The sequence below is a fragment of the Micropterus dolomieu genome, linkage group LG22 (genome assembly GCF_021292245.1).
Source record: "Micropterus dolomieu isolate WLL.071019.BEF.003 ecotype Adirondacks linkage group LG22, ASM2129224v1, whole genome shotgun sequence".
NCBI classification, from domain to species: Eukaryota; Metazoa; Chordata; class Actinopteri; order Centrarchiformes; family Centrarchidae; genus Micropterus; species Micropterus dolomieu.
The window spans coordinates 2656399-2672585 of record NC_060171.1 but is presented as its reverse complement, the minus strand read 5'-3'; the positions used below and the strand labels follow the sequence as shown (position 1 = coordinate 2672585).

Genomic DNA, 16187 nt, shown 5'->3' with positions numbered 1-16187 from the left:
GACCGCAGAGTCTTCGAGCATCAACGGAGACGAATCAGACGAGACCTTAAAGTCCGTGTCAGCAGCGGCGTCTTCGGCCTGCAGATCCTGGACACGGAGAGAGAGAGAGAGGCTGAGTCCACAAGGAAAATACACTGTGTACATGAAGTACTTTATCTTATTACAGGTGTTTTCTGTATTTATATGTAAATTGTCATTAGTTTTTTTGTACCTTAGCTTGCTTCTATATTTAATGTTCCTGTCACAGATGTTTGCTTTACTGATGAGTCCATTTTATCGTCGTTCTTTTATTTGTTTCTTGCCGGTTCTGTGCAGGTGATGTGTGTGAAGAGATATTTGGGACTAACTCTTGTTTGTGTGTTTGTGTTTTATTTATTTTAAACTTTTCATCTCCATGCTTCCTTTGTTCAGCACAACTTTATTAATCTGTGTGTGTAACTATTTTTCTGTTCCACACACACACTGTGTTTTATGGACAGACCAAAATAATAATGTGTTGGTGTCTCTCAGACTATCTGCTGTAAACCATCTTCAGACCTCTGTGAGTCTGTCGGTCGGGACTCAGAAGCCTCCTGCAGACAGGTTTCCCTCAGCTGTGCAGGAACTCACCTGTAACACCGTGGCGAGTTAACATGACCAGATCGTCTTAGATCAAATACCAACAGGGACCCACATAAACAAGTCCTGCTGAGCACGGGCTGCATGTGTCTCCATGCCTACTCTTCCTGTTCATTTATAAATACATGTTCATTAACCTGCACTTCACTGGTTTGGTGATATGGACTTTGTGTTGCAGTGCTGTAAGCGTCCAGCAGGTGGAGCTGCCCCCCTGTCTCCAGCAGTGGAGGACAGCTGGGTAATAACAGGGCAGTTTGTTCTGGCAGAGCTGCAGCTTGGCTCACCTTCTCCACGGGCCACCTGGGAGCCGCCAGCACATTCACACCTGCAGAGAAACACAAAGACAAGAACGCATGAGACCTTCCTGACAGCTGATCCGCAGCCAGCGCGACCTTCAGACCAATCACGACCTCCGGAGCTTCATGACAGCAGCTATTTCAAAAAGAAGGGCCGCTGGTTTGAATCCCACGCCGGTCTTTGGGGACACTGAAGGAGCTCACAGCAGCGTGGGCAGAGGACCATCGGTTATTCAGCGGCTTTTCTAAAACCTTCTTCTGCCCGTCAGGTTTGTTATCAGCTAATCTACTGACGTTAATTCATCGAGATCATCCGATGTGTGTCAGAACAAACTGATCCTCCAAATAAACTCAAACCGAACTCCCTGTGTTTCCTTCAGACGTTAAACACGAGGGCCGCCAGCTTTAATGTTTCTGGGGCCGTACATCAGAGAGCACGACCGATCCATTTCTGCACATGTGAACATTTTACGGAAAAATTTTAATTTGTAATTTCAGAGTAAAAGTCCCGTAGAAAAACAGTCGAACAGAACAGCTGATATCTCACAGATTTAATGGTTAATGAGCAGGAAGCACCTACAGCGGAGGTGAAGCAGGAAGTCCAAAAACCACGTAACACAAGTCCAAACAAGGACAACAAATCCAGAAGACACCGGGGAACACAAGACCCAGAGCAGACGCTGTGCTGATGCTGCGTTCAGTTTACATGCAGAACAGGTTTTACCAGATGACAGTATGTATTATTTTAACCAAATACAGGCGAATATACTTCACGTAGCCTTTTGTTGACGGTCAGACTGCTGCCTCTCCGTGAAGTCGAGGACGTGCATTTGACCCTGAGTGGCGTTCAGTTGAACTTTTACTAGTTGGACATTTTAGAGTTCCCAGTTTTCTGGAACGCAGCATTTAATCTCGGGAGCTGAGATAACGAGACTCAGGTGAAACTCATCAGGGCAGGTGCAAACAATCAGCCCAGAGACACAAAGGCAGGAAGCGAAACAGGACAGAACTTCAAAATAAAACACGATGACAGGAGAACGTTGACAATTGCAAATAAGAGGAAATAAAGATTGTACGATAAAGATCAAAAAACCTTCTCTGTATGAAGTGCATTTTTCGGTGTTTGGATGGCGAGCACGTTTGTTCTGGAAATCCCTCAGAAACCCCCCTTATTGCCGATATATCTGAAAAAGCCACGCGTCCCCTGAACGCCCCACGTCTTGAGTCTGGGGTGTAAAGTTAAGGATCTAATCCTGTTTCAGGAGCCCCGAATGCAGAAAAATACTCAAACACACCATTTTCAGAACAGAAAATAACAAAAACGGCGTGGGAGTAGGTCAAAGTGGGCGTGTCTGTAAAGGGAACTCATACGGACCCATTTTCCTTCAGATATCTAGAGGTCAGTGGTCAAGGGGGCCCTTTGCAAATGGCCAGTTTTTCTGAAACGTTATTTTGCCCCGACAAGCCAGCATGACTCGGTCGGTACCAGTGGAAGTCTGAGGTGTTCTGGTTTAAACTCTGGGTCCAGGTCCAGACTCTTAAAGACAGCAGGCGACATAATGGGGTGCGACAGGTTAACTGAGAGGTTTCATAACTTTGAGGCCGTGCAGCAAGTGAACCTCACTCCCGAGCGCCCGCGGGTTTAAGCCTCCCTGTCAGCGTGTCCGCCCTCCCGTACCCGAGGTCGCCGGTTCGCGTCACGACGCACGAGGTCGTCTTACTTTGAAGGAAACGTCCTTCCTGTGACGTGCGTGCAGGTTCCTGCTCTCCGAACGCACTCAACCGCCACACGAAGCAAAACACACGCCGTTGACAGGAGGCGAACGGCGCTCTAAATAACTCAGGCAGCATCACTGAATCTTAAACACACACACACACACGGTGGGGGGGGCTCCAGATGGCCTCTCAGCAGCTTCCTGACACTGAAGGTTAGCGGCGTCCCGCTCCTCCTGCAGCCTCTCCTGGTTATTTATTACCCAGACTGCACCTCCCCCCCAGACGCACGGCACACAAAGCAAACGCACGACTAATCCTGAGCCCCAAACCGCCGCGTGTCGGCTCCCCACGCCGCTCAAACAAAGACTCCTCGAGTCCATCCGAAAGATATTGTCTGTCTGTGCTGCTGCATGATATCGCCTACAGTCAACATCACAATAACCAAAGGTCACTAAGGACAACAGTTGTTTGCAGCGTGTGAAACTCTGTGGTGGTAAAAGGTTTGAGTTCAGCAGCAGTTCAGAGAAGAAGCCTCCTTCAGATCCATCCCCTGCTGCAGGTTTAAAATCCCCCACCGCTGCACACAGAGACACACGAACCAAACGCACCCTCCTCCTCCAAAAGGCACACACAGTCGGTCAACTTGACTTGGCTGCTGTCGGAGTTCAGTCCGTCAGCAGCAGCAGGTTCTGGCATCTAATCAATGGCGCTCGACCTCCGTGTAGGTCAGCGTTAGATGAACACACACACACACACACAGTCCTCAGTGAAGTCACAGCTTCAGACTTGATTTAGTTAACAAAGAAAAGGAGGTCAGAGAGGAAGTCTGATGGAGCTCAAACAGCCAACAGCTCGTCAGCTCTGTCCTGGGAGCTGAACACACTTTGCTATTAAAGACAAATATTATGGGTGCAGTTAGTTACATAAACAAAATCTTGGACCAGTAGCAGACGCAGATGTTCACTCAGCATCTTCGCCATGGCAACAGCAGACAGAACGGCGCTCAGCCAGCTGTTCCAACATGTGTGCGTTCGGACATAGTTATAACTCAGTGACTCGAATTCTCTTCTTCCTCTCTGAGAGTCAGATGTTCAGATCGATGCCTCTAAATGTGAAGCTACAGCAGCAGCCGGTTAGCTTAGCTTAGCTCTCTCCAAAGATAACAAAAACACACAAAATTTACAGTGTTTCATGCTCAGTTTCTGTTCCAGCAGATGAAATTAGCTCGTTTCAGTCTCAGTTTAGAGAAAAACATTTCATTTAAATGAACGAAGCTGATCTCTGATTTCTTTGTGATGACGTGAAACACACCATGCTGACGACAGGAAACCTGCAGAGTACCCAGCTAGCACACATCAGTAGCACACCGCAGGGAGACCCAGGATCAGGCCAGACCTGAGGGTGAAATCAACAGGTGACAGCTCCTGGATAAAGGCAGGAAAATAATCCCACACAGACTGCAGCCAGAGGTCAAGACGGGGAAACGTTACAACCACAGGTCGACCAGCTAATGTTAGTATAGCATGGGAGCTACAAGCTAATCTGAATCAGACTGTTGATGAAGACAAGATGCGCTGCGTTCACGGGGGCGGCCACAGAAACTGTCGTCACCATTGCACGTTTCATCAAAGTCAAACCGGTTCCCCTGCACGAGGAAAACGTCTCGTCAGCGGCGGACAGAGACAAAAAAAAAAAAGGCCTTGGGACTTGTCCCTGGTTTTCAGAGACCTTTATTCAAGGACATTTTCAAACCTAGAAACCCGCCCTGGTCTCCTTGAGCGAAGTCGTCCCCCCCTCAGTACAATAAATACTTTAAATGGCTGAAGCGGTCTGAGGCCTCTGCTCCTGCATGTCAAGAAATCCACATGAGACCGATCACGTACTTTTATTAGTTGACTTTAGCAGTCAGGGGCCGACTTCACCGTCAGGCTGAGAGTTACGGGGCCACATTTCTTATTACGGTAGCTTCGTTTACCTGGAACAGATCTGACTTGAGGTCAGCCTCTAAGGCTGCGTTCACGCTGCAGGCCTGAATGCCCAACTCTGATTTATTGCCCAGATCTGAAGTGTGAACTGTTCACGGCCTGAAAGTGACCCGCATGCTCAGAGGAGAAGAACACGACGTCACGCGCAGCAGCACGCCGTCGCCCAGAAGTAGACACAGAAGTTCCTCTCCTGGTTTCCCCCCCTCGGTCACATTTCTCCTGACTTAAGACAAATGTTCACAACTCTCTGTCCTTTTCATTTTAATAGTGTTTCTGGCGAAGTTGCATGCAGGTGAATCAGCAGAGACGCGGCGGACTTCAGGTGGAAGAAAGAGAATCTGCGAGCAGGTGATGGCGAGGACGAGGAGAACGACAGACACAGCTTTAATTCTGCCTTTTTCGGTCGAGTGCAGAACTGTGGCGACGGCGCTCTAGCGTGACGTCAGAGTGGCTTGAACTACGATCTGACGTCCAGACTCAAGTCTCATTTCCAACAAGCAGACCTGGATCTGATCTGGACGCCATGTGAAAGCGGCTCAGATCAGAGTCCATGTGACCTGCTCACACTTTGAGAAACAGAGCAGATCTGCTGCAGTCTGAACGCAGCCGTCACATGAACGTCTCCTGTGGACATGTGATGTAACGCGCCCCCCCCCCCCGCCTCTCTCCTCCTACAGTCTGCGCTCAGAGCCGGTTCCCGTCTGCAGACTTCCTCTGGATTCAGCACAGACTGTCAGCTGCTGATCTTAATAACGACACAAACTGCTGCTGCTGTACAGGTGTGTTTACTGACCCCGTGACTCCGCCTCCCGCAGGACTCTAATTAATTACCCAGCGTGCCGAAGTTTTGCCGAGCTCAGCACCTGCTGCAGCCTATCACGCAGCCGGGAATGTGACTCGGGGAGAGTGGCTGTGCTGAAAGACGACAGGCCTGTCCAGCATCACCGCCCTAAAATATGACAACACATCAGCTGTTTGGAGCGAATAAACCAGGTGATGCAAAGCGTAGTTTAGTTAGGCGTTACGCACGGCTATAATAAACAAGAAGGAGAGGCTGCAACCCGGAAACTAAACCAGAACCCTGGACCTGAGGACCGTGGATCTGGAGCTGAGGACCACTGAGAGAGGTCTTCAGGAATGTGTTTGTGCCAAGTATGTTTCTACATGTTATGAGAATCTCCGGGAAGACGGCGACAGCTGATCAGTCGTGAGGTAGATGTTCGTTACGTCAGATGTTACTCAGCGAAGGCGTTTCCATCTCCTGTTGAGCCAGTAACTCTTTTTCAAAACACCTCGACCAAGTGTAAAAGCGGTTTTGCATGATTGAGTGAGGTTTTTCTAATTCTGCCGTTTCCATCAAACTTTTCTAACACGAAACGTCAAAAATGCTCATAAACAAACTCGACTATAGAAACAACTTCAGGACGTTAACAGTGTCGGCTAAAGAGAATAAACCAAGTTAGATGTTAAACTGTGTCAGTGCTGCAGACGGTTTACTGTTGAAGAAACAACCTGTTTGTCATGTTCACAGGGAGAGAACGGAAAACTGGGACAGCAAGAAACAGAGACCAGAAGCTGCTGAAGTTACTGATCGATGCACGTTTGTTTCTTCTATATTTAAATTGCGTTGCATGTTTTCTTATCGTGCAAATAAAACTGAGCGTCATTAATGTGTCAGGTGTCATTAAACAGGACGCAGACCTGACTCTGAAATAAAGTCATTTACATCAGAAAGTTCTAACTGCGAGGAACTTCGGACTCTCTGAACGACACCAAGCGTCAGACAGAAACACGTGAAAGACTGAACAAGCGCAGATCAATTAAATATAGAAATTAAACCAACATCTCTCCTGCGCTCCCATCTGAAGCTGAGCGAGGCGGCACAGCTCCTCAGCTGCAGCAGCTCACTCTGATTTCACAGGGATTACCTGTCTCACTCCTTCCACCACACATAAATCTCACAAACGCCTGCCAGATCGGGTTAAGATCTGAGTCCTGAGTCGCTGTGCCGAGGAACATAATCAACCCTCAAACATCCTCGTCATCTTTAATGGCTTCAGCTGTGCTCCGCTGGCCTCAGATCTGCTGAGGCCGCTGCTCTTTTATCAGCCAGGAGGAATAAAGCGCTGCTTAGTGATATTACCGCGCTCTGCCTCGTCACACGCTGCACATTTAACCTTCTGGGAGGGTTTTGTTTCCGCTGCACGGACTTTAAACTCCAGGCAGATTAAACTGTGACAAATATTCAAATGTTCAGCAGAGCTTTTGTATCAGTGCGTTCACCCTGAATTTGCTCCAGATTACACGGCGGCGTTTGGAAGGATGTCGAATTTGGGAACAAAATTCCTCCCAATCCTCTGAAATGACTCTCAGCGTGGGTTTTTGTCCTGAGGCTTATCGACCAATCACATGTTAAAGTTCACAGGAACCAGACTTCATTATGGATTAATCTGCTCCAGATGTTTTGATCAACAGTTCATAAAGTCAAGAGATTCAGTTTACTGTTGTAGAAGAGGAAGAGAAAACAGGAGCTAATTAAGATTCTGTCGATAAATTTAAAGCCTCAGTGAGTTTTAGTGGCATCTAGTGGTGAGGGTTGTGAATTGCAAACAGCGGCTCACGGTGCGTTCAGGTGCCCCTCGGATGGTCCCATTTCCCAAGTTGTGAAGTCGTTCTTCAGACTTCAGTGTGTTCATGTGCTCTTAAGTCTGAATGTGGACTCAACACAAAGACGTTTTGGATTAACATCAGAGCGTATAAACATCACGCAGACATCCTGTCCCCTCTACACGGACAGCAAACTAACTGTTAGACCCACATTACGATTCAAAGTTTGGTGTACTTCTTCATGTCCCATGTGCACTTTATTTCTCTTTTTGCAATAAAGATGTAAGGAGGGAAAGAAAAGATTCTGATTATTCCGACACCACATGAACGCACCATCAGTAACCCCCCCCCCCCCCCCCCCCCCCCCCCCCCCCCCGCAAGCGAGCAGGAGAAGCTGCGGCGAGAGCTAAATCACACGTGTGCTGCTCCATTTGTCCAGATTTCACTTCTCTTCTTACTTCTAACAAACCCGACGATGACGATGACTACTTGACTACTTGTAAGTGACGACGAATAAGGTTTGAAATGTTTCCTGTAATGCTTTGTCTTTATTTCATGTTTCCTGTTTAACTGGAAGTTTATTTTGAAAGGTCATTATACACATATAAGAAATGGAAATTAACAAGAGAACAACGGAAAATAGTGGTAACAGCGCCTGTCTGTACATTTCTGTTCGAAGTTTCTGTTCTGTTGTTTCAGCTCGAACGTCGCAACGTTGGAGAAACCGGCGAGAGACCAGAGCATCAAGTGTCAATCAAATCCAGAGTGTAGGCGCCCACACAGTCCTTAGGAGACGTGTGCGGCCTTTAGATCAGTGCTTTAGATGTGCATCTACAAGCACACAGTGACGCCATCACTGGCTCAGAGATCTGATGTGTTCGGTGATGAAGAAGAGTGAAACATCCCGAAATCTAAGAAGGCTCACACGTCGTCACGCTGAACCTCCTTCACGTCAGCAGCCGGCTCTCAGGCAGCCGGAGGACTGTTGTGTAACCTGAGATCTGTCCTACATTAAACGTCTTCCTGTTGTCCTCCTGTATTATTCATTCAGAGAAGTGGATCATCTCTGCTGCTGCTGGTGTGTTACTGTGTTCATCTGCTCCTGGTGTCGGTCTCCCTGCTCAGGTGTGTGAGCCTCGGCCGGAGCGTCCTCACCAAATTCATCTACAGTTCTGCGTTAGTGAACACACCATTCCTGACGTGAAGTCGCGCACTTGACCTTCTGTTATTCAGCCAAAAACTAAAGGAAGAGAGGAGAACCAGGGAGAGAGGCGTTCTTTCCACAGCTGGAAGTAGCTGCTGCCATTATTGCGTCACAGTCTAAGATGCAAAGAACTTAGTCCGATATAAACTCTGCGAGCAGCAAAGAGTTTTCAACCGCAAACATTTCTACATTTGGTTTACTGAATGTAGAAATGTTCAGTATTCAGTGGCAGCTGTTGCCACCGATGCTTGGACTCGTGGGGAGAGAGCGGCGTAAAACTACTGAATACTGATCTCATAAACAGGCTGCATGTGCAGAAAATCAGCTGTTCAGAAGTCCGGATTTACTTGGTTTATTTTTTTGTATTTCAGCCGGTGGCGTAAAGAAACGTTGCTGCTGTTATGAATGTGATATTAGTTAAGAAGTCAGGAGAGACTGCTGTGTTTGGGGGTGAAGCACACAACCTCTGCTCTCACCCTGAGAAGCAGATTTAATTTGGTTTGTGTTCAGAGCTGCTCACGAGGTTTCACCAGGCAGCTCTCAGACTCTGGACTCTCGTTTCCAGCACTGTTTCCCCTCCTGCCGGCGCCACAAACAGACCTTGGAATCAAATTATTTGCCGTTTTTCCTTCAGACACTAATTATGATGAACTTTTGTCCTCGACATCAGACAGACTCACGATAAGGTCACTGAGCCGGCAGCGTCACGCCGAGTTTGATGTTTGACATTTGATGAGTTCAAAGAATCAACTGACTTCATATTATTTTAACTCAGCAGCTCTCTGTCTGTCTCTGTGTCTCTGTTGGATGGCTGAGGATGAATCGTGGTTCAGACCTTCGTGTCCCGTGAGGATGAACAGGCCATCGTCAGGTCAACATGCTAACCTGTCCAACACTTGGCTTCATGACCTTTATGATAAAGTTGGCTCTTGCCATACTTTAAACACTTTTATGATCTTAGTGCTACGCGAGTGCGGCCTATCAGTAGCACTAGCCTGTACTGCAGTGACTGGAGCTATAGCTAATGCTAATTAGCAACAAGTTGGAACGCTCTTGGTGCAAAGAGTAAATCATTTCCTTGGGAAACGGGAGGACGTGCAACAGCAGAACAGATTTTCACCACTATTGCAGGACCCTGGATAACATCCCGTCCTCACACAGAAGGGTAAGGACAGAGTAAATCAGAAAGTAAAAGGCTGCAGGGAAAGCTAACGACTGGGCCTCAAACTCTGATTGTGGGTGACTCTGCTGTAAACGATGTAAGAAGCATGTGCAGTAAGAACACCAAAATACTCTGCTTTCTGAAGAACATCCTACTGTGAAAAACATCATACTGCACATCAGGACCAATGATGTTATGAAGCAACAGTCTGAAGTGTTGAAAGAGGACTTTAATAATCTGTTTAATAATCACAGTTTGAATGCTAAGGTGTTTATCAGTGGCCCTATACCGCCAATCCAAAGAGGAGCTGAGAGATTCAGCAGACTGATGGCATTGAACACGTGGCTCTCAACGCCATGTACTGTCCATTCAGTGCATTTCATCGAAAACTTTTACTTTCTGTGGGACCGCAGACATCTTTTTAAGGCTCATGGCTCTTCCCAGGACAAGCCCGGTGTGCTGGGAGCCTTCTCCATTCCTGTCTTGATAGGTAACCGAAAAAGAACGGTGAATGTGGTAAGAAACAAAAAGGAAATTTAGCCTCAGTTCCTCGTCAGCCGCAGCCGGTTGCAGAAAGTGGGGCAGATAAACTAAAATTAGCTTTGTTAAACGTTAAACGTCTTTTGGCAGGAAAAACATTTTTAATCAATGATTTTATAATCACTCACAATCTTAATTTCATGTTTTTAACTGAAACTTGGTTGGACCATGATAACAGTGCAGCTGTCCTTATCGAGTCTACCCCTCCCAACTTCAGTTTTATGAGTGAAGCGAGAAGAGAGGAGGTGGAAATGCAAAAATGCAAAAAGATGTCTTATGGGAATTTTGCTTCTTTTGAATATGTGGCTCTTCAGCTGAATTCCATTTTTAAATATCTACAGGCCCCCTAAATACTGTGCAAACTTTTTTGATGACTTAGGTGAACTGCTGTCTATAATCTGTGTTGACTTTGACTGTGTGGTTATTGTTGGTGATTTTAACATCCATGGACAGAGGGACTGTGTCCATGGATGTTAGAAGAACTGTGTTGTGCTCTTGATAATCAGCATGTGACGGAGCCTACACCCAATAAGGGGCACACTTTGGACTTGGTCATCTCCAAGGTCAGTGTTTCCCCTATATGCATCCGCCGCGACTAAAATTTCCCACACATTATTAGACTTACATCAGTACTAAGTTTCACTCACACACTGAGCGAGCACGGTAACACTCATCGCTTGGCTCACTTCCTCTCCTCATTCATTAAAGGACATCTACGTGACAGGCGCTGTTATAACAGCAACGATAACTATGAATAAGGGGGTGCGTAGCGAGCGTTTGATTGTCCGTGCGGCAGAAAGTTATGGTGATCGCGAGCGGAGGAAAATATTCTGGCAGTAAATGCAGCCTGCTGGACCACCAAACCCACCCACCCACCCCTCTGATGATGACTACCACCAAAACATTCATCTAAGCTCACATAAAACATTGGGAAAATACTGAAATTTCATGCTATTGTAATGTGGATCGTGTTTTATATTCAGACACACTACACGCACAAATTGTTTTTTTCGCTTCACCTCCGCTGCTACAACTCCATCCTAAGGGAAACACTGAAGGGTCTGGACATTTCCAAGGTTGTGCTGACTGATGTTGCTCTCTCTGATGATTCCTGTGTTTTCTTTGAGAGTGCTGTCTGCTAACCAACCCTCCTGTGTCTGTAGCCTCTGAACTTCTATCCACCAGGGCCTGCAATGAATTTGCTTCCTTCTTCACACACAAAATTCAAACAATTAGACAAACAATCAGTGTCTCCATGTCAGTCACAGGATATGTCTTGCCCCTGTGTCCACTTAAAAACAGTTCATATAGCATGAGACAATTTGATTCTATTAACCATAAAAACCTGGAGGACATAAAACTTCTGAAATCCTCTTCATGCTGCCTTGATATTCTGCCAACAGGATTTTTCAGATGTTTCTAAATGCATGGCCTCAGATCTACTATAAATTGTTAACATGTCTCTCATCTAAGTTTTTTTCCCACAGGCCCTGAAAACTGCAGTCATTAAGCCACTCTTAAAAAAGAGCAATCTAGACGGGTCACTAATGAGCAATTATAGGCCCATATCAAATCTCACATTTTCAAGTAAAATCAATGAAAAAGATGTTTTTTAACAGCTTAGTGCTTTCTTGGCACTAAATAACTGTTTTGATGTCTTCCAGTCAGGTTTTCGACCACACCACAGCACTGAGACGGCCCTCGTTAAGGTCTTCAATGACATCAATTTAAACACTGACAGTGGCAGAATTTCAGTCTTAGTATTATTGGATCTCAGTGCTGCATTCGACATGGTCGACCACAACATATTACTAGACAGACTTGAAAACTGTGTTGGACTTTCTGGCACAGTACTAAACTGGTTTGAATCCTACTTAAAGGACAGGGACTACTTTGTGTCTATAGGTAATTACACATCTGAGCTGACAAAAATGACATGTGGAGTTCCCCAAGGCTCCATTCTGGGGCCTCTTTTGTTTAACATTTACATGCTTCCACTGGCTCAGATTATGAAAAACAACAAAATATGTTACCATAATTATGCAGATGACACACAGATTTAAATAACCATTTCACCAGGGGACTATGATCCCATAGAGGTGCTGAGTAACTCTACTGAACAGGTCAATGATTGGATGTGCCAGAAGTTATTGTTTTTGGAGCCAGGGAAGAACGATTGAAGATCAGTGCTCAGCTTCAATTGGTAAGGTTAGGAACCACAAACCAAGACAGAAGTCTTGTTGTAGTCATGGAGTCAGACCTGAAGTTAAGGAGCCACATTAAGACAATTACAAAGTCAGCCTACTATCACCTGATTAATATATCATGGATTAAAGGACTTATGTCTCAGCAGGACCTGGAAAAGCTTATCCATGCATTTATCTTCAGTCGACTTGACTACTGTCACAGTGTCCTTACAGGGCTCCCTAAGAAATCCATTAGACAGCTGCAGCTGATTCAGAACGCTGCTGCTCGAGTCCTCAATAAGACCAAAAAGGTGGATCACATCACTCCAGTTCTGAGGTCTTTACATTGGCTTCCTGTATGTCAAAGAATTGATTTCAAAATCCTGCTGTTAGTTTATAAAGCACTAAATGGTTTAGGGCCAAAATACATTTCTGATCTTCTGCTTCATTATGAGCCATCCAGACCTCTCAGGTCGTCTGGGATCAGGTCTGCTTTCTGTCCCCAGAGTCCAAACTTAACCTGGAGAAGCAGCGTTGAGTTATTATGCTCCCTATATCTGGAAAAAACTCCCAGAAAACTGCAGGTTAAAGCTGCAGATTGATAACTTTCACCTCACTCTAACTTTTACTGTCCTGTTTTCTTTGTCTTTGTTTTTAGATTTTCAGCGAACACTATTTAAAAAGCCTAGAGTGCTCTTTTGATTCTAGCATCTCACACGGCTGATCCTCAGTTAACAGGGCCGAGTAGAACGACAAGGGTGTTGCTGACAGGGTCCCGCTGTCAACCACTTTTACCAGAGTTTGTAACGTGGACGATCTGGATTCTAAGGCTGAGTCCTTGAGTGTTAAAAAAAAAAGGACAGAGTGGGAGACGGGGAATCAAAGGAGAAAAATTAGCAAAGGTGAGAGACCTGCCTGTTTTTATTTTCTTTTTAACTCTTTTAAAAATTCTTTATATTTCCCTGTTGCTTTTATGTTTTATGTAAAGCAATTTGAATTACCTTGTTGTGTATGTGCTGTACCAGATTTAGCTAAAAGCTAATTCCCATCTGCAGTCCCTGGGCAGATGCCAATAGTGGCAAGATATTAGAGTAAAAACTAATACCAAACCTTACGTTTCATAAATATAAATTGTAGTAACCGAGACCGGTCTTAAGGCCACTTTTGGATGGTCTTGGTCTCGACTTGGACTCGACCGCATTTGTTCTCGGTCTCGGACATTGAGGACTCAGGATTTTATTTCAAGACCAGTCAAGACCATAACTTTGGGAACATCAATAAATTGCATTTGCATCGTCTGATTTATTTGTTAACATCCTAACTTTGATTGGATGTAAAACTTATTGCTTAAAATACAACCAATGATGAACCTAATTAAAAATGTGTTGTTACCGTTAACGACTGCCATGATGGCCAGTATGGAAAAGGAGTGTTGAATAAAGATGCTTATGTTGATTTCAGCTCTAAGTGTTTGTATGTGGGTGTTTTAATGGGAATGTGGATCTTTCAGATCAATTTGAGAAGTACCTATGATCTTGATTTTATTGTGTGTCATGTAAGGTGGGAAACTGGTCTTGGTCTCGACTTGGTCTCCATTTGGGTGGTCCTGAATACAACACTAATGCCAACCACTTCAAATAAGCCATATATAACAAACTAAAATCATACTCAAGTATACCACCTACCAAAACCATAATAAATTCCCATAAAACACAACCTCAACAATCCAAATACAAAAACAAACAGAACAAGAACTTTACCGCGGACACAGTAAAACATATACTGGCCACATTCAGGGTCTCATAGCTCAGCGACTACATACCTGAATGTCCTTCCACCATATTTTCACGCGACCTTTAACATTTTTCAAAGTACTGCGTTCTTTGACACTCAGTGGAAAGAATTCCACATCACAGCTGCCTGTACTGAGAAGCACTTTTGTCCAACTAAACTTAACTTACTAAAACATATGGACAATAACGAAAGAACGATAAATGTCCAAGAGGCAGCGGAAAAATGAGCCTCCACCTCGTCAGATACCTACAACTTCCAAACGCGGCGCTCGAGCTACGATGTTAGCCTGTAACTCTGCCTATTCCACCACCGCGGGACGCCTCTGCTGTTCACAGCGCCGTGAAAGTGTGAGCTGATTGTGAGCAGAGTAAGTGTTCATGTTATTCTGCTGCTTCTGTTCATTTGCTCTCAGCACATTAACAGAATATCGGGTCCAGCTTCTGTTCTGGTTTTCTCTGTTTTCGGACCAAACATATTTGAAATGTTGAAAATAATCGTCTGCAGCTGTAGTTTCGACTTCCAGGCTGGTGAAACTACTTTTTTATTTTATTTTCCAGGACCTTTCCAGGAGCACCAGAACCTCCTGGTTTCTGAGCAGTGAGGTTCAGTGGGAGCATAGCTGCTTCCTGTTTTATTCATCAGGCTCCTGTGTTATTCATGCCGTGGTGGTCGGGGCTGGAGCATGATGCACGGGGCCGCCGCCGCCGCTGCAGAGAATCACCTGATGAATAAAACAGCGTGGTCTCAGGACAAGAGAACCTGTGGATGGAGCTTGTTGCACAGCAGGAAGAAGAGTGTCCGAGTCCGCCTTCTCTCTCCTGGTGTTTGGTGAGATCTGTGAACAGTCTGAGCTGCCTCAGATCACCTGCTTCACTCCTCACCTGCAGCTGAGTCTGTTTGATCAGGTGAAGATGCAGCGTTCATTTCAGAGTCGATTATTTTATTAATGGAAATTTTAATTAATCGACACTGAAAACACCCCTAACCCTGCTAAATTTCTGAAAGTGACGTCTCCAGCTGCCACGTTCTGTCAGACGGACAGATTCAGTTCACTGACACCAGAGAAGTGCTGAATCTGAGGGAACCAGAAACAGCTTCTTCATTATAGTGTTCTGTGTTTGTTCTGCCAATATTTTGACAATCAAATAATCATTTTCTCCAGTAAAAACGTCACATGTTCCCTCTGAAGTTCCAGCTTCTCAGATCTGATGATGTTTTCTGTCTTTGGGTCGGACAGAAGAAGAAATCTCGAGACGTCACCTCTAGAAACTAAAGAGGCAGCATTTTGTTTTTTTGACATTTTATAAACCAAATCGATTAATAGAATAAATTGATCAACTATGAAATGAACTGTTAGCTGCAGCCCAGGGTATGCAACACACTCCTTCACTACAGACTAAAAAAAGTAATTAAAAGCCACTGACTGATTAATAAAGAAACTACAGATAAAGTGAGCGTGTAGTAACGTTATTGTAACTGGTTCAGTAACTCAGTGTTTAATAATGTTCCTTCCTTTATTAAGTTACAGAAGGCAGTGCTGCTGCTTTCTTACATTATTAGCAGCTCACCACAGCAGATCAGAGCGTGAATGTGATCTCAGTGTGATCTGGAATCCATTTTATTACACGACGACCGGAGAATCAACATCCCAGATGTGTAGAGCAAATAGACAGCATGGCTGATACACATCCTCTAATAAAATATATTTACACACACACATAATGCTGGTGCCACAAAGATTCACACATCTGGGGAATCGTGCTGAAGCTGAAGGCGATAACATTAAAAACCAGAGCGCAGCAGCGAGGTGTCTAAAAATACACCTGGATTTATTATGTGGCTCCCATGAGCCTTTGCAAAGATGACTGCGACCACGAGCCATAAACACGGGGTGCTATGCTGAGAATCAAACGCTGTGTTTTTTCACTCGTGACAAACTAACTCGGCGCAAAGTGGCTCCAGGCTTCAGGTGAAAAAGACGCCGGCAGCAGGAGACCAGACCAGACTGATGGATCACTGAGATCTCATCTGAACTCTTGTGTTCTGCTCCACAGTTCAGGCCACAGGCGCTTGTCCAGT

At 45.3% G+C, this 16187-nt stretch overlaps 1 protein-coding gene across 1 annotated transcript in view; it reads right to left on the bottom strand.

Moving 5' to 3' along the window:
* Positions 1-16187, bottom strand: part of LOC123961521 (carbohydrate sulfotransferase 8-like) — a 55567-nt gene that overhangs the window by 3498 nt on the left and 35882 nt on the right. Inside the window, exons 4-5 of the mRNA XM_046036991.1 lie at positions 903-943; positions 4-87 (exon numbers count right to left, since the gene is read on the bottom strand). Coding sequence (XP_045892947.1) covers positions 4-87; positions 903-943 — 125 coding nt within the window. The remainder of the gene's footprint in view (positions 1-3; positions 88-902; positions 944-16187) is intronic.